General features: G+C 41.4%; 1 protein-coding gene across 3 annotated transcripts in view; it reads left to right on the top strand.

Annotated features, from left to right (window-relative positions):
• The window catches only part of MYRIP (myosin VIIA and Rab interacting protein), a 90,885-nt gene that overhangs the window by 41,030 nt on the left and 26,943 nt on the right, over positions 1-22,912 (top strand). For all 3 annotated transcript variants that reach the window (XM_050937991.1, XM_050937990.1, XM_050937989.1), the window contains exons 7-8: positions 1,579-2,234; positions 14,049-14,288. In XM_050937991.1, coding sequence (XP_050793948.1) covers positions 1,579-2,234; positions 14,049-14,288 — 896 coding nt within the window. The remainder of the gene's footprint in view (positions 1-1,578; positions 2,235-14,048; positions 14,289-22,912) is intronic.

Here is a 22,912-nt window from a genome sequence, read left to right as displayed (position 1 = left end):
TTCCCCAGGGGCAAACAATAGTACAAGTCTGGGGCCTGCTAGACCTTGCATTTTCTTGCTACAGTATTTGAGGAGGGAAAACAAACTTCTTCCACACCATATGGGTTGTACTGGTTTCACATTTAACTTTATGGTTTTGGATCTTTGTTAATTTTCTTACACTGCACCAACAGGTATCACCCCTTTTGTAACAAATTTTTAATTTTTCTGTGGCGATAAAAGAAGGCAAATGTTCTTGGTCCATATTAAGCCAGGTCTAAGCTAAACAGCCAAACCTGTCAACAGATTTAGATCTTCAAAAATTGTTTACAAGAAGTAGAATTACTTCCTGGGGCACTTACTGAATTTCTTTGAATTAACATAAAATTTGGGAGTGAAAACAGGCCAAAGATATTTAAATAAATGAATAATTAAAAATAAAAAGCCTGACAGAGCTTATCAGTTTAATTATCATTTTGTTGGTAGAGTATTCTGGGGGGTTTGTTTTTGATTTTGTTTTTGTTTGTATTTTTGTTTATGCTTCAGGGAAAAATTGTTCCAAAACTCAAAGCATGGCTACTGCATGGCATATTTATTCCGTAATTATGTTCTGTGTTGGGAAAATAAGAGTGCCAAATAAAATTTGTGATCTTGAGTTCCATATATTTACAGACATAAATTGAAGAGAGAAAAATACATAAAGATACATAAAAATATCAATATTTTAAATGTAACTGTTTGTGTAAAAAATATGGTTTTAAACATTAGAACAGTAATGTTCTGCCTGTAGCTTGTAGCTGTGGCTTTCTAATGGCTAACCTGAACAGTCAATTGTGCCTCTGAAAGAAATCTGTATGGCAGATATTATTTGATTCAGTATGCTAAGAAGAGTATGCAAATCCACAATACTGTTTAGTTCTACAGTCATTATGAGAAATATGAATAATAAACCCATCAGATGTTCAAGCTTACCATTAAAAGACATTTCATGTCCTGTTGACAATGGAGTCTATATTTAGAAGCAATGTACGCTTTACAGTTTGAGTAGATAGATAGTATTTCTTGCATATTTTTCTTTTCTGAATTTTAGGTTAACCTGAAACACGGGCTGTATAGCCTAACCTTGGACCCTATTGTCACATATATTTTAAAAAGATGTCCCCACAGAATTCTGTGGTGACTTCTGATTAAAATGGGATAATCGGGAGCATCCCTGATTCAGGGTATGATAAAATCTATGTAGCGAACCACATATTTGTTGATGTCTGTTATCTTGTGCTGGTCCCATCATAAAGGATATGTCTGCACAGCAGAAGCTGTGCACAGACTAGCCTACTGAAGCTAGCTTGAATCCAGATAGTATAGGTAGCAATAGCAATAAAGACAACATGGTGGGTGCTTCAGCATGGGTAGACAAGCCTGGCAAGGACCCTGGGTATGTACTCAGCTCACTAGCCGACCAATTTTGCTGCTTAGACAAACCCGAAATGGCTAGTCGCTGCTAAAATCCTTGTTTGATTGTGCAAAAGTCAGCCTGTCAAACTGAAATAAATAATAATAATAATAATTAGGCAATTTGTTCTTGTTTTAATTTCACAGGTCCACCTCCTGTTTTACAAAGCACTGATGGTAACTGGGTGGCTTTGCAGAGCATTATGTTGCCTCGCCCTCGAATGCTTGCCAAACCAAAGAGCCAAGTATTCAAAGCTTTGGAGAATGAATCTAGTGTTGTGTCTGCTTATGACGAGATGGGCTCGGACAGCGAGGACGACTATGACTGGAATGTGGCCTTGAACAAGCTGCGTCTTAGGCCCAAGCAGTTGTCCGAGGAGTCTTATTATACTGATTCCCAGTACAATACTGAATGGGCTTATGGCAGTGATCCGTACCATCCAGTAACCTCACCTTCCTCTGGGCTATACACCAATACAGAGACGGTGTACTCTGATTCTGAAACATCTTCAGTAAATTCCTCAAGGGAGGCTAGAGAATCTAGCAAACTTCCCTGGCTACAAAGGAGAACTCAGAATGACAAACCCATAGTGGAAAAAGCACATTTACATGGAGAACTGGATGTAAATTTCAATCCACAGGCTGACAGTTTAGAGTATTCAGATAGCAGTGAGACTGAGGAAGTCCATTATGATTTAGAAAAGAGGTCTAAAAGGTGGAGAAAGAGCAAAATTGTCTCTGAAGAATTAAGTGAAGGAAAAAATCACACAAAAACCCACAGGAAGAATTTGAGCACAAATCAGGTAACTACATTTGCTTATATAGGAAGGACTGAGCAAGCAAAAGGGGTCGGGGGGAGTGGCACACTTTGTCAAAAATGGCATTACCTGTTTCTGAGTCCCTAGTAACTCAGAAGATGATCCAGAATGTCCTAAGAAGTAAAGCACAAAGTGAGGTCTTGTATATGTGTGCTACAGACCACCAAATCACACTAGGGAGTGGGATGATCAGCTCCTTAAGTACCTATGTATAATCTGTAGGGAAAAAAATTGTGTGGTCATGGGGGACTTCTATTTGAGGGGCATATGCTGGAGGTCTCAGGCTGCCAGTACTAAAACATCCGTGGAATTTCAAAATATCATAGACGACAACTTCCTGATTCAACCTGACTTAAGTGTTGCAATCATCACAGGGTAATTCTACATTAGGACCTCATCTTGACAGATAAAGAAGAACTGATCACATAACTAAAAATTAATGGTAGTTTACATACAAGTGATCATGACTTAATCTATTTATAATATGCAAACAGAATGAAGTCCAAACCAGCAATATATACGCTTGGTGCTTTAAAAGGGCCAATTTCACAAAGCTGAAAATAGTTTTGAGTCAAATTAGCTGGGAGGAAGAATTAAATCAGGAAAATATGAATTATAATTGGTAATTGTTTTAGAACATTTTATTAAATTCCCAAAAACCACAATTGAGAGAGAACGCCATATTGGTTTAAAAACTGATCTCGCTTAGAGGGGAAGTGAAGGCAACTATAAAAAAAAAATACAATTTAACAAATGGAAGAAAGGGGAAGTTGATAGCCATGAATATTGCATGTTGGAGAAAACTGATAAGAAAAGCAAAGGGACACAAGCAGAAATTTATGGCCAGCAGAGAGAAGGACAATACAAAGGAGTTTTTTAAGTATATTGGAACAGAAAGAATCCTGACAATAGTATTGGTTCATTACTAGATGGAAATGTTACAATTATCAGTGATAATGCAGCAAAGGCAGAAGTGTTCAGTAAATGTTTCTGTTCTGTATTTGGGGAAAAACAGACGATGCAGTCTCATCATATGACAATGATAACGCTCTTTCCATTCCGCTAATATCTCAGGAGGCTGTTAAACAGTATCTACTAAAGTTAGATGTAGTTAAATCAGTAGGTCTGGGTAACTTGCATCCAATAGTTTTAAAAGAGCTGACTGAGGAGCTCAGTGGACAGTTACTGTTGTTTTTCAATAAGTCTTAGAACAGCAGGGAAGTTTCAGCAGACTTGAAGAAAGCCAATGTTGTGCCAATATTTGAAAAGGGTAAATAGGACAATCCAGGTAATTATAGGACTGTGTATCTGATATCAGTCCTGGGCAAAATAATGGAGCGGCTGATACAGGACTCAATTAATAAAGAATTAATGCCAGTCAACATTAGTTTATGGAAAATATATCCTGTCAAACTAACTTGGTATCTTTTTATGATATTATAAGTTTGGTTGATAAATATAATAATGTTGATGTAATATACTTAGACTCCTGTAAAACATTTGGCTTAATACTACAATAACTTTTCCATTAAAAATTAAAGCAATATATGGTTAACATGGCAAACATTTAAATAGATTAAAAGCTGGCTAACTGATAGATCTCAAAATGTAATTGTAATGAGGAATCATCACTGAGTGGGGGTGTTTCTAGCAGGGTCCTTCAAGCAGCATGTTAAGCTGCAGCAATGTGCAACTCCTGTTCGGGAGCGTGTGAGCTGCTTGCACACACTAGCGTGACTAGGAACAGCTGCCAGTGAGCCTGGTGTCTGCCCCAGTAGGCAGGGCTGGGGGCGGTACAGCCAGGCTGGAGGAGCTGCCAGAGCTGGGCGCTGGTCTTGTGAGCAGCGGCCTGACACGCTGCTGCTTTCGCTGCTGCGGTTCTTGGACCTGTCGCTGGCCATGGCCCTGCTGGTCTCGCTCGTTGTCACCCTGCAGCTCCGTGGATATCCACTTTATATCCATGGATATCTGCATCCGAGGATATAAATTGTGTATCCATGCAGGGCTCTACAAAGAGAAGGTTAAGGGGTGACTTGATTACAGTCTAAAGGTATCTACATGGGGAACAAATATTTGCTAATGGACTCTTCAGTCTAGCAGAGAACAGTATAATATGACCCAAAGACTGGAATTTGAAGATAGACAAATTTAGACAGGAAATAATGGGTACATTTTTAACAGTGAGGGTAATTAACCATTGGAACAATTTACTAGGGGTCCTGGTGAATTCACCATCACGGGCAATTTTTAAATCAAGATTGGATGTTTTTTTTAAAATCTCTGCTCTAGGAATTATTTTGGGGAAGTTCTGTGGCCTGTGTTATACAGGAGTCAGACCACATTATCACGATGGTCCCTTTTGGCCTTAATCTGTGAACACTGTACAATACTAGAAGGAACTTTACAAAATCAGCTCAGACTCACTTACTCACTCACAGCAATGCACTGATCATATCCAGGAAAGAAAGCACACTCAAGTTTTTTATCCCTCAGGTATAGCAGAATTGAGTAGAAGGCAATGTGATGCATAAACTGTTGTTGGTCTTTCCTGTATATTCATCACTTTGTTCCCCATCACTTCCAGGCGATACAGTGGCATTAGTAGTACAGTACAATACAGAGGTTGCTATTAAAAGAATTAGAATTTCCCAACATTTAGCACACAGTGGTATGTGCGTAGCTACCTTTTTCACTCTTCTTGGAACGGGAAACAGGTGAGTTATCTCAAATAATGTTGTGAGATAACTGCTGGCAAACATCCTTTTAATGGAGAACACTGGTGTGGATTGCTGTTGACAGGAATGTAAAACCTATGGAGTATTACTGAATTATAATCCAAGTAATGGCTGTTTTTAATTTCCCACTGTATTGTATTTAGGCATTGTTCATGTGGGTATCTCTCTCCATGCTGCTTTTATAAGGATGTTGTCATTCATAACAAAAAGAGAGAAAATTGTAGACTGACAGAAAGTAATGACTCGGGTTCAGAAATAATTAGCAGATTTGCAGAAAGCAAAGTCTTTCCTCAAAGGACAGTTTTTATAACAAGGAAGTAAAATAATGTAATCTACACAGGAAATCACACCAGTCATGTGACTGGAGTCCAGTGTGGGGCCTAATTGTCCCAAAGGCAGTCTCCCAAGTAGTCACTCTTACACCTGAGTAAGGCAAGGGGCAAGCAGACTTGGCTTCAACCCCATTATTTATTAGGGACTAGGTAGTTCCCCTGCATCCTGTCACAGGTATTAAGAGAAATTAACATATAAATTCCATGGTTAGGTCATCTGCTAAAGTATCAGGATGGTGTGACTGAATCAAGGAAGGGAACCATTTCTTCTTCCCATCCCTCTCTCTATAAGGAGGCTAGCAATCAGCTCTGCTCTTCTGACTCTTCCGAGCAATCGTTCTGTTTCTGCAGGTATTATTTGGTTTGCGTGTTTACACCTCTAGCCCTTATCTCTGATAGAAGGCCTGTTGCTCCACTAGACACAACATAGTGCCGATACAGTTGCACCCTTTCAGCATGTCTCATGAAGTATAAAAAACCACCCCTGTGAGCGGCATAAGCTATGTCCGTGGGTGACACTCTCCTGCCGACATAGCACTGTGCATGTGAATGCTTATGTCAATGTAACTTATGTTGCTCAGGGAGGTGGAATAATCTCACCCCTGAGTGATATAAGTTTTGCTGACATAGGCTTTAGTGTAGACATAGTCTATGCTCAGAGCTCAATGTCTCAAGAGGTTTATAATATTAGCTAAGTACTGAAGTATGTCTTGCAGACATGTTCTGTGTCTACTCTGTTCCTTTGCACGATTGACAAACGTAGGCATTCTTTATTGGGACATTATAGGTAAGGCTAAGATTTTGTCACACTTTTTTTTGTAAAAGTCACAGACAATAAACAAAAATTCACAGAAGCCTGTGACCTGTCCATGACTTTTACTAAAAATAATTGTGACAAAATGGCGATTGGGGGGTCCAGCACTGCTGCTGCTCACAGTGGTTGGGAGCTGCAGGGTCCCCCTCTGCCCATGGCGGCTGGGAGCTGCATGGAGGCTCGGAGCTCCAGGGCAGGAGGCTGGGAGCTGCAGAGGCCGCCCACTGCAGCTGGGAGCTGCAGGGCTGGCAGCTAAGAGCCGCAGCATCCCACCACGTCTCGGAGCTGCGGAGGTCTCCTTCACGTCTCGGAGCTCTAGGGCTGGCAGCTGGGAGCTGCGAGGGACCCCTGCCTATGGCAGTTCAGAGCTCTGGGACCCCCACTGGCTGACAGCTCCAACCATGTGAAGCAGAAAATGTCATGGAGGTCTCTGGAAGTCATGGATTCCGTGACTTTCGTGACATAGTTGTAGCCTTAATTATAGCCATGCCCTAGTCATTTAACCCGAATTATATCACACTGAACTTCTCAAGAGTCATGGTGCATTCTCCATCAGTGAAAGCTTTAAAATCAAGATTGGATGTTTTCTAAAAGATCTGCTGTAGGAATAATTTGGGGAAGTTCTCTGGCCCCTGTTAGACTAGATTATCACAATGACCCCCTTCTGGCCTTTGAATCTATGAATGTTATCTTCTTCCCATTACTTGTTTTACACGTGTGTGTGTGTGTGTGTGTGTGTGTGTGTGTGTGTGTGTGTGTGTGTGTGTGTGTGTGTGTGTGTGTGTGTGTGTGTGTGTGTGTGTGTGTGTGTGTTTGTTTTAAGGCCCAGTATGTAAGTGTCAATGGAATCTTTAAAGTCACTGAGCACCGCTGACCATTCCTGCAAAGCTCTGGGGACCCTGGGCTGTACTCTTTATTAGGGTGCAATGTGTGCTTCAGATTTCCAGCCAATGCAGAAAACCATTGTCCCTTCCTTGTCCCTCTACCAGTGCTGCTCACAGAGTGCAAAATGTGGGATTCTGATTGGTCCTCTACACAGGAGTGCAAGGCAAGGAAGGGCTTGTAGTGCCTCCCCACCCCCAGCACACCAATGCAGGCAGATGCAGAATCTAGCTCCAAATCACACTGGTGTAGTAATATTTGTTTGCAATACAAATGGGGGAGACAAACAAAATGTAGAGGAAGTGAGTAAGGAAATGCAAAGTAATTTGCATATGTTCGGCTTATTTCTGTTAAATGTGGTTCATGCTCTCAGAAAAGAGTTACTCAAATCCCTGGCACTAGAGAGCATCTGATCATGGCGAGTGCAATTATAATAAAACATTTTTGTGGAGGACATTGCTGGGATTGAAAAAATCTAGTGAGGGGGAATGAAAATAATTCAGGGGACTTGGAATCTGAGTTATAGTATGAAGAAAAATGAACCAGATTTAGTCTATATTGCTTAAAAATGAGATTAGAGGAATTTCAGAAATCTGTACAATCCCAAAAGGGATGCACTGATACCAATGAAGTGATTGAGTCTGAAGCTGAGGAGCAGTCTAACATAAACACTTCAGAAACTGCAGAGCATAAATTGAAGGAGATTGGGGTGTACAGCTTCTAGCTTTGTTTTGAGGGTTTTAAATCAGTAATGAGTTTTCATGTGCTGGTATTATAAAGAGAAGTGTTACTGAAGCCATAGACAGTGCTCTCATTCTCAAAAATAGTTGTCTGAAAATCAGAAACTAAACAGCTAATCAGATCCACATAACAATAAAGAAATGCTACTTTTTCCTGTCCTTTCATGGTATAATAATAGATATTTATTTATTGACCATTATTACCTGCATCATGGAATAGGATTTGATTCTCAGTTCAAAAAGTCAGTTTTCTTTTCTAATTGTAAAATATCATAAGGTCAACATCCACCTTGCTATCCCATCAGTTACACTGAAAAGAAAAATTGACCTTTTTATGTCTCTGTTCTTAGGAGCCACACAATTCTGAGTTTATGAAGCAGTAATATTGTGAGCAGAGAAATAATGGAACAACTGCAGTCATTTCATAGTTAAGGTTGCAACTGAGTTGAGTTCCCATTACAAGACTGATTCTCCGCTCCACATTCTCTAAACATCTGTTAGTCTATAAGGTGCCACAGGATTCTTTGCTGCTCTCCACATTGGTTCTCTAAAATCCATTTTAAAATCCTACATCAGCTTTCAAATTAGTAAGCCAGAATTTGTGTGATAAAATCAGAACTGAATTAGTTGAGGAAACTACTGTTAGTCTGGAAACCAGACCCTAAAAATAAGGTTCACCACACTTCAAAAAGTCTTCTCACGTTTAATTTTTTTTTGCCACTTCATGGGAGAGAAAAACAAAATCAGTACCTGCTTCGCTGGTCTCTCCCAGCTGTGCACAATGCTTATGTGCACAAATCATGACACTGGTGCACTTGCATGCAAAAAACAAAAGTTTGTGCATGACAAATCATCATACTTGGTATTAGAAATTAGTACGAAACAAATGATGAAATCTACGTACTGTTGACCACATTTCCAATAGCCAAACAGTAGAGGAAGTAATATGGTAGGCTAGTATCTCTACAGAGCAGACTTAAGATAATTTGGCTGTCTTGGTTGGGAAGTACAACCTTATCTCTGGGTTCTAATTCTATTTTTAACTAATAGTCTTGAAAAATTGTATACACTCAAACCACTTACATGAATCTTCAATCTTAACTTCACTTTATATCTTGGGGGGAATAATAACTGTGTTTAATTCCATTGGGAACCTCGTATGATGAAAACTACAGTACCTTGATTGCTTTAGATTAATTTGACCTAATTTCATTATAAAGTCAGCTACTGCTCTTATAAAATGACATTATCCATTAATTAAAATCTTGTCATATAATTCTATGCTAGCTTGACAAAGCTATAAATCAAGGGTCAGCAACCTTTCAGAAGTGGTGTGCCGGGTCTTCATTTATTCACTCAAATGTAAGGTTTCTCGTGCCAGTAAAAATTTTAATGTTTTTAGAAGGTCTCTTTCTATAAGTCTATAATATATAACTAAACTTTTGTTGTATGTAAAGTAAATAAGGCTTTAAAAATGTTTAAGAAGCTTCATTTAAAATTAAATTAAAATGCGGACCCCCCCAGACTGGTGGCCAGGACCCGGGCAGTGTGAGTGCCACTGAAAATCAGCTTGTGTGCCGCCTTCAGCACCCCTGCCATAGGTTGCCTACCCCTGCTATAAATGAAGGCAGGATACAGTGTGTGCTCTGAATTTCAAGCCCCACTAGATGGCGCTTGTGATTTATTTATTGGAAATATGGTCCTCCTAAGTGCAAACAAACACTGAAAAGTAACTGGTAAAGTGAACATTTTATACAATGTCTTTGCCCTCATTTAGATCGTAGGCCCTCATTTTCCATGTGACCTTCAGTCAGGGCCGGTGCAACCCATTTAGGCGACTAGGCAGTCGCCTAGGGCGCTGGGATTTGGGGGGGCCATTTTCTTCAGCAGCAATCGCGGCAGCTGGATCTTCGGCTGCCCCAGTCGCCGCCAGCATTTAGGCAGAGGGAGCTGGGGCAGGGGAGCACGGGGAGGGCCACCTGAAGCAAATGGGGGGGGAGCGGCACACAGGGGAGCTCCCCGCCCAAGCTCACCCCTGCCCCGCCTCCTCCCCAAACACGCCGTGGCCTCTTCACTTCTCCCGCCTCCCAGGCTTGTGGCACCTAAGCTGATTGCACTGCAAGCCTGGGAGGCAGGAGAACTGAAGCAGCCACGGCGTGCTCGGGGAGGAGGTGGGGCAAGGGTGAGCTGCCGCCAAAAAAGGACCCTCCGCCGAAATGCCACAGGCAACAGCGGCAGTCATTGAGCTGCTCAATTGCCTGCCGCTGTTTTCCGCGGCACATCGGCAGAAGGTCCATCTTCGGCAGCGCGACAGGAGCGGAACCGGAAGCTCCTGTGTGCCCCATGGGGAGCGCACAAAATGCCGCCCCCCTGAATCCTGGCACCCTAGGCGACTGCCTAGGGTCGCCTAATGGAAGCGCTGGCCCTGGTTAAGGTTGACAAGGCCCTCAAAGTGACCTGCCCTAAAAATTCAGTTGATCTGAAAAAAACCCAAAAAAACAGAAAAATGCATCATGCCATCGCAAAACTTTCACTGTAACTGTGTTAAAAGCTCAGTGTTTCAGCCAAGAAGTCTGCAAACAACCCAGTGACCACAGTGTGCAACATTGGACCATAATTCTCCCAGCATTGACTCAAATATAAATACTCAGGCGGCTACTCACAAGAAAGCGGCAGGCTGGGCGGGGGAAGGATGGCACTGCATTTGGTTGCCAACCCTCCAGGATTGGCCTGGAGTCTCTATAAATTAAAGATTAATCTTTAATTAAAGATTATGTGATGTGATTAAATCTCCAGGAATATATCCAACCAAAATTGGCAACCCTACACAGCAAGCATAGCTACATCTATGATCTCAACAAACTCAATCCTCTGAGGTTGTCTCTTCACTGTAGGGGAAAAAGGTGTCCTTAAGTGAAGTCAGCTAACAGGAAGTAAATTCTAGTGAAAACAAGTTAGACAGCTCAACTTACACACATCCTTTTATCTCCCTAATGAAGACAATACCCCTGTGGGCTAGTTGGTTGAATTGCTCTGCTAGGCCCTGATGCAATGCACATGGGAGTCCCTAGAAAGATCAGGTCCTTGGAGAGCAAGCGTTTTAAGTGCTGCAGTTCTTGGTTTGAAAGGCTGGTGGAGTATTTTCAGTATCAAGAGGACATGTGGTCCAGTCAACCTCAATATGGATTCTTTAAACTAATTTGTGAATTTGGTGCCCCTAAATATTAGGATTTAATAGCACTGGCTTGTGCCGAGATATTATACAATTTAGTTACAGGTATTTTTAGTAAAAGTCATGGACAGGTCACAGCCAATAAACAAAAATTGATGCCTGTGACCTGTCCATGACTTATACTGTAAATATCCCTGACTAAATCTTAGGTGCTCTGGGGGGCTCCAGGGTGCCGCAGGTGCTGGGGAGGGTGCACTCCAGCAGACAGTGCTGCTGCACTGGGGGAGAGGGGACTCCGGCACTCCACCAGTGCTGCTGGGGGGTGGCGCCTCGGCGCGCCAGCACTGCTGCTGCGAGGGAGGGCAGCCTGGACCCCGGCGCCTCTGCGGGTGCGGCCCGGGGTGCTGCTGTTGGGGAGGGTGGCCCAGGCGCCCATCGCTGCTGCCTGGGGGTGGGGGATAGTCTGGGACCGCGCTACTGCTCTGGGGCAGCGACTGGGACCAGCTGCTTGGGGCCTCCCAAGTAGCAGCCAGTGCAGCTGGCTCTGGGGGCGCCCCAGCTGCTCGGGCAGCCCTAGGGTCACCCGCACCATCTGCTGCAGAAGTCCTGGCAGTCCCAGAAACTCACAGAATCCGTGACTTCTGTGACCTCAATGAAAGACTCGCAGTCTTAAGTTAAGTCTCAGTTTGAAATCCTCCCTCAGACCTGCTTTGCCACTGTGTCCTAACAGGCAATACCTTCTGAAATTTCAGTCTTGGCCTTTCTTGATTAGATTGTGGAGAATCCTGTGATGGCTTTGTAATACAAAATTCTCCAATCTCTATGTACATGGAGACCATCGATGTCTCACATCAGCTCTTAACCAGTTTTTGAAAACAGATCTGCATACCTGAAATATTAGTGCAAGGATTCACCACACTGCCTAGCCCCAAATTAATTATATCTGTAATTATTCCAAGCTTCAAATTCAGGGATTCAGCAACAAACTCTGATAGTCGAGACAATATGAGTCTACGCCTTCCATTGCAAATCTATTGACAGACATGCAAAATATTTCTGCACAATTTATGTATCTTTCACCCTTCCTGTTGACATTTTCCTAAGAGGTGCCATTAGAGCAAGTGCTGGGTAAGTCTTCGGATCAGGGAAAGGAGAAGGAATTTGAATTAAAGAGTTGGAAGGAGATAAGTGTTTAAACATACTGAAAGTTCTGTTGTAACATTGTAAAGACAGAGTGGAAACATTTCCATCTTGTTCAGAACAATTTGGAAGCTCAAGTGATGAGAAAACTATTCACTATGCAAACACTGGTGCTTTGGGGAAAAATTAATGTAAATCCATTAAATCCAAATGGAGTCCCCTTCTATTGTGGCAGCCATTTTTGCAGCAACAGTGGTAACCTGATCCCAATTTTCAGAAACAACCTCCAGTTTTGTGGGTGCAAATTATAACATTTAACTGTCCAGCTACCTGATTTGCATTAGTAGTTAAAGAGCTGCATGATCTCATTTGTGCTTACAAATAATGGCAGATACAAAACTGTGAAAGGGCTCCATAGAAAAACAAGATTTCCATCATGAGTGACAAAGCATAACTGGTCAAGTTATGAGGGAAATGTCAAAATTACCATAGTTTTTAGATTTCCAAGCGGTAGATACATCCAGGGAATACTGCATTTGGGAGTGCAAACAAACTAGCCACACAAAACAAATCTACTGTTCTGCTTCTTATGAATGGAAATGAAGAATCCAGATTGTTAATCTCCCTGGCATTCTCCAGTCCTGTCAGTGGGAGAGCACCAGGTAAATAAGATTGCCTAGCTTGCTTTTCTTAGTTTCATAATCTATATTATTTCCTTTCTTAGAGTTGCCCTCAATCATCTGCTTATGCCAAGTGCTGTGCAGTTGCTGCTTGTGGATTAGAATCTGCGTTCTTTGTTTCCTCTCTCCCTAGACATTTAGATCATGACTGTTCTTTTTCAAAGAATTCCTGACACTTAGACTATGTCTACACATTGAGCTAGGGGTGTGATTCCCAGTTCCAGAAGACATACTTGGGTTAGCTCTGATAGAACTAGTGCACTAAAAACAGAACATAGCCGTGGCATCACAAACCATGGGAGGGGCTAGCAACTGGAGTATGTTGGACGGGTACATGCTTGGGGCAGCTAGCCCATTCACTACTATTTTTGGTGCACAAGCTGGATGAGAGCTAGCACAAGTATGTCTCCTCACGTTGAGAATCACACCCCAGCTTAAAGTGTAGATGGATCCTTAGTACTGGGGAATTGTGATCTGATATTTCTTCTCATCCCTACTGGAAGAGATGAAAAGTTCAGTTTTTTAATGATAGCTTTCAGTGCTTAGAAGTGTCTCCATTTTGTAAAATGTGGGGCAGACATCCTAGCAGAAGTACGTATAACTATATAAAGGGATTTCTCCTTTTTCCATTTTGTCCCCAGGCTTAAGGCCTTATCCTAACAGGTGCTAAGCACCAAGACTGCCATTGTTGCTAACTGGAACTATGAGTGCTCTGCACCTTTCAGGATCAAACTCTAACAAAACATGCATCTAAAGGTTGAACTTGTTTCCAATAATTCTTAAAGAAGCAATGTAGACCCCTGGACAGTGCACCAGGCTGGGAGTCAGAGGACCTGGCTAGGAGACGGGACTGAAAGTCAGTCACTGAACATGTAACCTTGTGCAAGCTACTTCACCTCTCTGTCTTAGTTTCCTCATCTGTAAAATGACTCTGAGGATGATGGTGTAGGGTTTCCTTTGTACAGAGTTTTGGTGAAGAGTGCTATAATATGAGAGAGTTTTATTATTTGTGCAGAGGGAGCTAATTATTTATGGACCTGTTGCTTTTTTTTCATGTAATATGGAAAAGAGAAGAAAAGAGAAACATTATCATCTTCTGAAAGTAAATATGCTGGGCATATTCTACACAGAAGTAAAAATCTATCTGCCTAGAGATTCATACTGTGGTATTTTTCTAGATTTCCTGCAGAGTAAAGTGTATTTGTATGATTTGTGAACTTAAATATAGCCTTTATAGAAACCACGTTGATTTTCTTTTCTTTGCACTTTATTTGAATTTTTTGCTATTTTGATTTTCATCGTAGGTTTCTGAGGATTTATCAGAAGCTGATATAAGCAGTGAGGATCAACACCATAAAATCCAGACAGACCTTGTTGAAGAAAAGCTTAAATCCGAGTTATTTGAACTAGCTGCTAAAATGAGTGACAAGGAAACTTCTTCTGGTGAAGAGCAGGAGTCAGAGCCTAGAACAGAATCGGAGACCCAGAAGGAAAGTTTGTCCTCGGAAGAAAATGGCAAAAACATTCAGGAGGAGTTGAAGAAGGTAAGTGAAAGGAGAAGGGAGATAATAGCTTAGAAACTAGAATTCTTGAAGGGGAAGTTGGAAAGTTACCCTGTTTATAGTGGAACCAGGGATAGAGTATATAACGTTCACTGGGAATGGTGAAGAGTTTAAATACACTTGCTTGATAAAAGTGAAGCCCAGTCCTGCAATCCTTGTGCAGTCAAAGCTCCCATTTCCATGAATGAAGAGTTTTGCATACGGAAAGCCTGCAAGATCAGGCCAAATGTGATTAATTTTTGTTTGGTCCGATTCTCAGTTCATGTAAATCAGTGTAGTTCCATTGACTTTAATGAAATTACACTGATGTACCCCAGCAAAGGATCTAACCCTTTGTTTTTACCTAAACACATATCAGCATCTATTTTTTCACCTCTGCTCGTTAAGTGGTCAATGAAAACCTTTTCAGCCTTTACCTGCTCTCCTTTACCCAGTATTGTTTAATTGACGCTGATACATTGGAGTCTCCTGTTGCCTCTCTATCTGGGTAGTTTGTGTGTCTCTTTAATGCTTTCCAGACCTGTTACCATATCTACTGATTCTGTTTTCTATCTGATAATAAGATCCCATGTATATCAAAATGTTATACAGATTCTGAAGTGCAGAGTCCCTCTTGACAGAATGTGTTTGATCCATTGTTTGTATGAAGTGTGCTGAAATCCAAAACCTAGAAGGGTATTTACCACCTGTTTTTTTGTCCTTATTTGAATGTCTTTTCGTGTGGTATTCATATTCACCTGAATATACCAGTGCTCTCTTCACCTTGTAATGTACTCTCCTCTATTTCGATGAAATCCAGCTTTTCAAACGTATAAGATGGGCTCCTGTAGCCTGAGTTCCTCATGAAATGTGTGTGTGATTTAGCTGATGACCAAGATGATTGTATATAAGTGACACTTCCTGGGTTAGTGAGGCACCTCACTACCACTTGCCCTTATAAGTGTGAGGAAGCCTTGTCTGTTCTTGCTGGGGGTCAGCTCTCCTACCCCACCAGCCACTGTTACGCAGATAAAACTACACAGGATCATTTCGGGGACAAGGCAAGATGCCACATTTATTATGATAACAATTTGATCTATAATCAATAGCTAATACCTAATACCTACACACACACACACACACCTCAAATGTTCTGCAGCTGCTGAATAGTTACCAGTCCTGAACATAGCTTGAATCCATGGCTTGATTTCGCAGCTTGGATGCGTAGCTCATGGCGGCTAACTGGCCAGAAAAGCCAGGCCCGAGGAAGAAACAGGTCTCTGTCGGGCATGCACCAGTGCCCTTCGATGTTGGCAGCAGACTGTTACCCAAAGTCTTCCATCTCACCCCTCTTTTTAATAGGCTTTTAGTTTGCATCAAGAGTCTATAGGTCTTGATGTGTCACGCTGCTTCTGGGTGGTGTGTGATTGATCACCTGTCAATTGCAGATGTGACTTTCAGCCTCGGACCTGACTTTGATCTTGCTTTAATTGTACCTTTGTTCTTTTCTTTTAGGGTGGACTCTTCTTACTTTGTCAGGGCTGTTGTCTGCATCTTCAGCCATTGGTGTTTGCACTTAACTTTATCAGGACAGGCTGGGGCTGGAGGCTGATTCCATTATTCATGCATACATTATTCACACATCTAAACTAAACTAATAGGGTTACAGCAAGGTTTTGCAAAATGGAGTGAGCATTTCAAAATGGAGTTTGAGTTACAATATGGAGGCTTATTAAAACAAGGGTAATGAACAATTTACAATGTTGAGAGGCAAACAGTAAACAGTGTTACAATGTTATAACAGTGACAACCAAAAGAAACAATTTCATTCTTCAGCTCTACACCATGGACAACAAAAACACTCCCCGGCTCTCTCTCTACTGCAGATTATGATAGGCACAGTCCAGTGCTTGAGCCCTCTGAGCCATCCGTCTGAGGTAACTAGCCCCTGATCCACTAGACACAGAGTTCACAGATCTGCTGCTCCCAAAGAAGTAGTATACATCATCTTACCAGTTTCCCTTCAGATCACTGTTCCATTTAACACACAGGACTTATGTACTTGAAAACAAGTAAAAGTTTATTTAACAAAGTATAGAGATTTGAGAAGTAGAAATAGCAAGTCAAAGTATTGGAAACAAATGGTTACATGTAAAATAAAATCATAACAAGTCTTCTAGAGTCTAGACTTACTTAATAAGATACTGTCTTGTCCAATGAAATTTAGCTCTCTCAACCTCTTTGCAGTGATTTCCAGCCAGGATGGCTGTGACTCTCCTTTCATAATACAGAATGCACTGACAGTTTTTCTCCTCAGTGAAAGCTAGATCCCCAGTATGCCTCAGTACACCTAGTTATACCACAAAAATCCATTGTCTTTATTGGCAAAATGACACCCCTGCCCTGCTGTTTTTGTTTATTCCTGCAGATCTTTTCTTATATGAATTCACAATTTCTTCATTTAGGCTCAGTAATGCAATGGACTTGAACTGTGAGAGAGAATACACAATGACCAGCCAGGGAGAAAAGTGTCCCCTACCCCCTGCTGAACTGGGGTGTTACCTTCTGGTGTCGTGTCTTAACTTACAAACTTAAGGACATAATTCTCAGTATAGAGATCTAATTCCTTAAATATCCATCTATCCTGGGCCTGCGCTTCCATTAGGCTTCCCACGGGGCGCACGGGAGCTTCCAGTTCCGCTCCTGTCGCGCTGCCGAAGAAGGACCTTCTGCCAACGTGCCACGGAAAACAGCAGCAGGCAATTGAGCAGCTCAATGACTGCCGCTGTCACCTGCAGCATTTCGGCGAAGGGTCCTTCTTCGGCGGCACAATGGGAGTGAAACCGGAAGCTCCCACGCGTCCCATGGGGAGCGCACAAAATGCCGCCACCCTAATTCTGCCTAGGGCACCAGAAACTGTGACACCACTCCTGCATCTATCCATCCATTTTGCAATGATTATGATGATCAGTAAGGTACTGGCCCTCACTAGATTACATGCCACTCTTTGGCAAACTGTTGCATGGATGGCTGACCTAGGGATCTCTGTAAAGCCCTATGTACTCCTTATGCCTGGTGCAAGTTGGCACCAAGAGGTCCCTAGTTTACAGTGTGTGAGCAACATACTAAAGCTACAGTATCTTACAGCAAAAGTCAAGTGACAAAAAATGCTAATAGTCTAGGATAAGTTTGTAATGCCACTCAAATGATGCAGTGTATGCCCCACACCTGAGGCTTCTGTTTCCCGTGAAAAACACCCAACTCCTTCCTGCTCAGGGTCTGACAGTTCAAAATGAGTGACGATTCCACCTATATCTTTCATTTATTAGGAACTGTGTGTTCTGTTATTCACAGCCCTTTACTTTATGGATCTTTTGAGAAGGAACTAAAGTTGTTTCAGAAACATCAGCATCATATAGATAGAAAGGGGAACTAATGATTTGTAGTCTAGGCTTTTTTTTTAAATTGGCTGTAGTTAACATAGTTACATTGCAAAAAAGCAATTCTGTGATAATGAGAACCTTGAAATTATTCTTTGCTATTTGTGATCGAGACCTTACCTCTGTAGTTTTGGGGATGTACTTTTCTTTTGTGAATAAGTTTATAGACCTTTAAGGCCACAGGAATGCCTGTGTTTTCCCTCTAACTTTAACCCTGAATAGATATTGGATTATTCATTATTTTTATTTTAGCATTTTAAATTTTAAAATATATGTTTTTTGTTTAAAAAAACTCCAAAGAATGTTATTCTTTTCTGTAAAACTATCTTATCAGAAAGAAAGGAACTTTAAAAATGAACAAAAAGTGAATGTCCAGCATCCCTGGCTAAGTGTATTTTCTGCTTTTAAAAGAAAGTAAGATCCTCCAGAGTTAGCCATCCAAGCCTGTTGTATACGTTCTTTTGTCTGTTATAAAGAAGTCAAGACTTCCCAACGCTATCCACAGTCATGGCCTCAGAGGAATTTATAGCGGAACTTGCTAAAGCCTCACTATATAGAAAAATGTGAGCTGACTTCATTCCTGTTCTTGGCAAGTATTTCATAGATGTTATTTAATCTCTCTTTCAACTGGCTATCTACTTAGTAAGGTGGCTGACCAACATGTTGCAATGAAATACCGAAACTGAGAGGATAAGATACAAATTCAAGGCCTAAGCAACCCAAAGATGAAAAGGAATCTAAATTCGTACAGCATATGTGATAGATACATTATATAACTGATACCTTAGTAGATGAAGATACTCAATGGGAATAAACACAAAAAACAAGACTTTCAAAAATAACTAAGAAATTTTGGTGCCTCAAATTTTAGGTGTTTCAGTTTGACACCTTAAAGGGACCTGATTTTCAGAGGGTGAATGTTCACCCTATCTGAAAATCAAGCTCTTTTTAAGGTGTCTGAAGCTGAGCATCCAAAATCATTACCCAGTTTTGAAAATCTTAACCTGAGAATCCACGTATCAAAAGTCGGTGCCCAATTTCATATTCGGGTACTGAAAGTGGCGCCTACTCTACGTGTCTAAAGCAGGTGATTGGGTGACTGGTGTCTGGTTGCAGCTCCTCTTGAATGTAGAATTGGGCACCCTAATTTTAGGAACCTAATTGAAAATTGGGCTGTTTGTGAGATACTTAATTTATGAAAGACTAGGCAGGAGGGGGAAAGCTGTATATGCTAATGACATCCTCAATATTGCCAAACCTAAACAGTCAGGCTCCAAAAAATCATTAGATTGGCTTAAAATCACAATATTATTAAAAATAATAAATGTTGGGATTCTGTTTATTTGCTTTCTGGTTTTTGAGCCTTATGAGTTCATATTTTCAAGCTTTTTTCTGCAACCATGAAAGAGAGAAACTTTTTTTAAAAAAAGCAGAAGTTGAGAATCTCGCATAATCTCATGACTTCATGAGCTGATGCTTTAAGAAAAACACATTATATCAAGACATTGGCAGTATAGTTGTGAGAACTGGTAACACTGAGTCTTCAAGCTACTGAAATGTTGGTATTGGCTTCAATGGATCTTGGTGAGTGCTCAGCACTTCTGAAATCAGGTCATTTACATTTGGATGTCTAAGTATGGGTTTAGAAGCCTAACTTTAGGACACAAGTTTGAAAATGTTGGCCTTGAACATTTTATTTGATATATGTGGTATTCCTGAAGATTTATTCTCATACACAGACATTCTTCGAGCCTATTGCATAAATTCTGTTTTAATGAGACATGATATACGTTTCTTTTTCTAATTCGATTGTCTGGAAATTAACCTAGATTTACTTTTTATATCTTACTTCTTTCCTTCTAAACACGCAGCAAAATATTTCAATACCAGACAAAATATTGAAACCATTTTGTGGAAGTCTTAATGATACGATGCTGGAAGTAAGCTTTGTGATAAGATGCGTATTTTAGCTCTCTTATATTTTATATTAATGAATAGTAATGTTCCAAGTTTATCATACTCCCTGGACAACAATTTCCTCAACACTAGCCCTGAGATTCGCTCTGCCCCACTAATGAGAAGAGCTATAGTTTACAGAGGCATGTCATATATTATAAAAAACAAACTTTCGTGGCCTGTTTACAGGTCATCATTATACCATTAAAACCAACAGAATTTTTAAAAATTATGTTATTTAAATCTGTCTATTTTTGTTTACTTCTTCTATTTCTTTTTGCTTAGGTCATAAAAATAGACTAACTAATTTAACTTTTGCAGCCAGTTTAATTTTCCCTACTTATGCTTCAGTGTTTGGATTACAGTCTAATGCACTTAAACTCTTGAAAAAGTCCATCCCTGTTCAGGAAAGCACATAAGCAAATGCTTATTAACTTCAAGCCAGAGCTTTGTCTTTTGGACGGTGGTCGTATGTGCTTTCCTAAATAGGCTTGGTTTTCTGAATCAGAACCTGAAAGTTTATTTGTTTAAAAATAAATACTTCCCTAGATTGTGAGCTGCCTGGAACAGTGACTCTCTCTTTCTTCCCCACTCATTTGTACAGCACCGAGCACAGTGGATCCCTGTTTGGAGCCTCTACAGAGTCTCACAATATAACTAACAATCATAAAAATTCCTTTTGCACTAAAATATTCCTTTTTAAAATTCATGGAAACCTTTCTACTTATCTTAGATTTTATACATTTACAAAGCCTATATTTGGGGGCAAGCGTGACCTGCCAGTGTCCCCTTAATTCAGATTGTACACATCAGGGATAGTACCCACTTGAAATAAAGAACATCTCCCTTATAGTGACTGATACGCAAAGATGTCAATTTGCATTTTGAAAAACAGCATTACTTGATTCTCTACTATAAAGTGATCACTATGCCCATGAGATCATACTTCCGTGAACAACCAACATCAAAAATAATTGTAGGGAAAAAGCATTAAAATCTTTTTCTAATGTGGCAAAAATCCCAGGGGACTGCACCTGGGTTATTGTCCCTGTCCATCAGCAAGGAGAGGAGAAAATTAACCAACTCCCTGGGAAGGGAGAGAGAAGCCCTGACACACCCCAAAGGCTGTGGAAAGGTGCCAGTCATAGAGGGAGGAGATAACAGCTGGAGTTCATTAAGGGAAGCTGTGAAAGCAGAAGTGTGGGCCATGGATGTTGCATCCAGGGAAAAAATCATTCCCAGTCTGGACTTCGTCTGAAGAGGAGCTGCTGTTTCCAGGGTCCAGCTATGGCAAAGGACAGCCTTTATACTCATGAATGGGAGTAACCCGGTAGCTACAGTCTCTTTTAAAGAAAACATTAAGATGCACCAGGGTATGTCTACACTACGAAATTAGGTCTAATGTATAGAAGACAGTTTTTTAGAAACCATTTTTATACAGTCGAGTGTGTGTGTCCCCACACAAAATGCTCTAAGTGCATTAAGTCAGCAGACTGCATCCACAGTAGCGAGGCTAGTGTCGACTTCCAGAGTGTTGCACTGTGGGTAACTATCCCATAGTTCCCGCAGGTGCCGCTGCCCATTGGAATTCTGGGTTGAGATCCCAATGCCTGATGTGGCAAAAACAGTGTCGCGGGTGGTTCTGGGTACATGTCGTCGGGCCCCCCTCTCCCTCCCTCGCTCCCTCCGTGAAAGCAACGGCAGACAATCATTTTGTGCCTTTTTTTTCTGGGTTATCTGAGCAGACGCCATATCACGGCAAGCATGGAGTCTGCTCAGCTCACTGTCACCGTACGTCTTCTGGGTGCTGGCAGACATGGGACTGCATTGCTACACAGCAGCAACACATTGCCTTTTGGCAGCAGACGGTGTATTACGATTGGTAGCCATCCTCATCGTACTCCTGGGTGCTCCTTTAGCTGACCTCAGTGAGGTCGGTCAGGGGCGCCTGGGCAGACATGGGAGTGACTCAGCCAGGTCATTCCCATTGTCTGCCGAGTACCCAAAAGATGACGATGGGTAACAGTTGTACTGCACCGTCTTCTGGCAAGCAACCAGGAGATGATGATGGCTAGCAGTTGTACTGCACTGTCTGCTGCCAGAATAAGATGTAAAAGATAGATGGAGTGGATCAAAACAAGAAATTGACCCGATTTGTTTTGTGAAATTAATGGCCTGCTAAACCCAGGGTTTTGAGTTCAATCATTGAAGGGGCCATTCTGTGTGACAGTTGTTTGTGTTTCTCCTTGATGCAAAGCCACCCCCTTCGTGGACTTTAATTCCCTGTAAGCCATGTCGTCAGTTGCCCCTCCCTCCGTCAGAGCAACGGCAGACAATTGTTTCACGCCTTTTTTCAGCACAGAACCAGAAGCTGCAAAAGCAAAACCAGGTGAGGAGACTATGGCAGTGTGGTGATGAGAGTGGTGAGGACATAAAACTGAACATAGACTTCTCACAAAGTATGGGCTGGGCAATGTGCCCCAGCAATGTGCCCATCATGATGATGAGCTCTGCATGGTCATCTGTGCTGATCAGCTCGCCACGCTGGCCAAACAGGAAATGAAATTCAAAAGTTTGCAGGCCTTTTCCTGTCTGCTTGGCCAGTGCATCTGAGTTGAGAGCGCTGTCCGGAGCGGTCACAATGGAGCACTCTGGGATAGCTCCCGGAGGCCAATACCGTTTAATTGGGTCCACGCTACCCCAAATTCGACCAGGCAAGGTCGATTTCAGCACTAATCCCCTCGTCGGAGGTGGATTAAAGAAATCGATTTAAAGAGCCCTTTAAGTTGAAAAAAGGGCTTTGTCGTGTGGACGGGTCCAGGCTTAAATCGAGGTAACGCTGCTAAATTTGACCTAAAATCATAGTGTAGACCACGCCTAAGACTCAGGACTTATCTACACATGAAAGTTAACCTGGAATAAAATAGGATGTGAATTTAAAGTAAATTATCTATTCCTGATTAACTCTGTGTGTGGACACTCTTATTCCAGAAAAAGAGTACCTTATTCCAAATTAGCTTAATCCATTTACAAAAGAATTAATAGAAAAATGCTCTCTTAAGTGCAGGTATCAATGAGCTTTATAAATATCTGAATGACTGCTGCTCTACCTAAAACTGAGGGCTTGTCTACATGGAGAAATACACCAGCATATATTCCAGAATAAGAGCATCAGCATGGGGAGTTATATCAGTATTACAATAGCAACATAACTATATGGGTATAATTATG

The sequence above is a fragment of the Gopherus flavomarginatus genome, chromosome 2 (genome assembly GCF_025201925.1).
Source record: "Gopherus flavomarginatus isolate rGopFla2 chromosome 2, rGopFla2.mat.asm, whole genome shotgun sequence".
In the NCBI taxonomy this organism is placed as follows: Eukaryota; Metazoa; Chordata; order Testudines; family Testudinidae; genus Gopherus; species Gopherus flavomarginatus.
The sequence above is the reverse complement of the archived record's forward strand: the minus strand, read 5'-3'. Positions and strand labels throughout refer to the sequence as shown.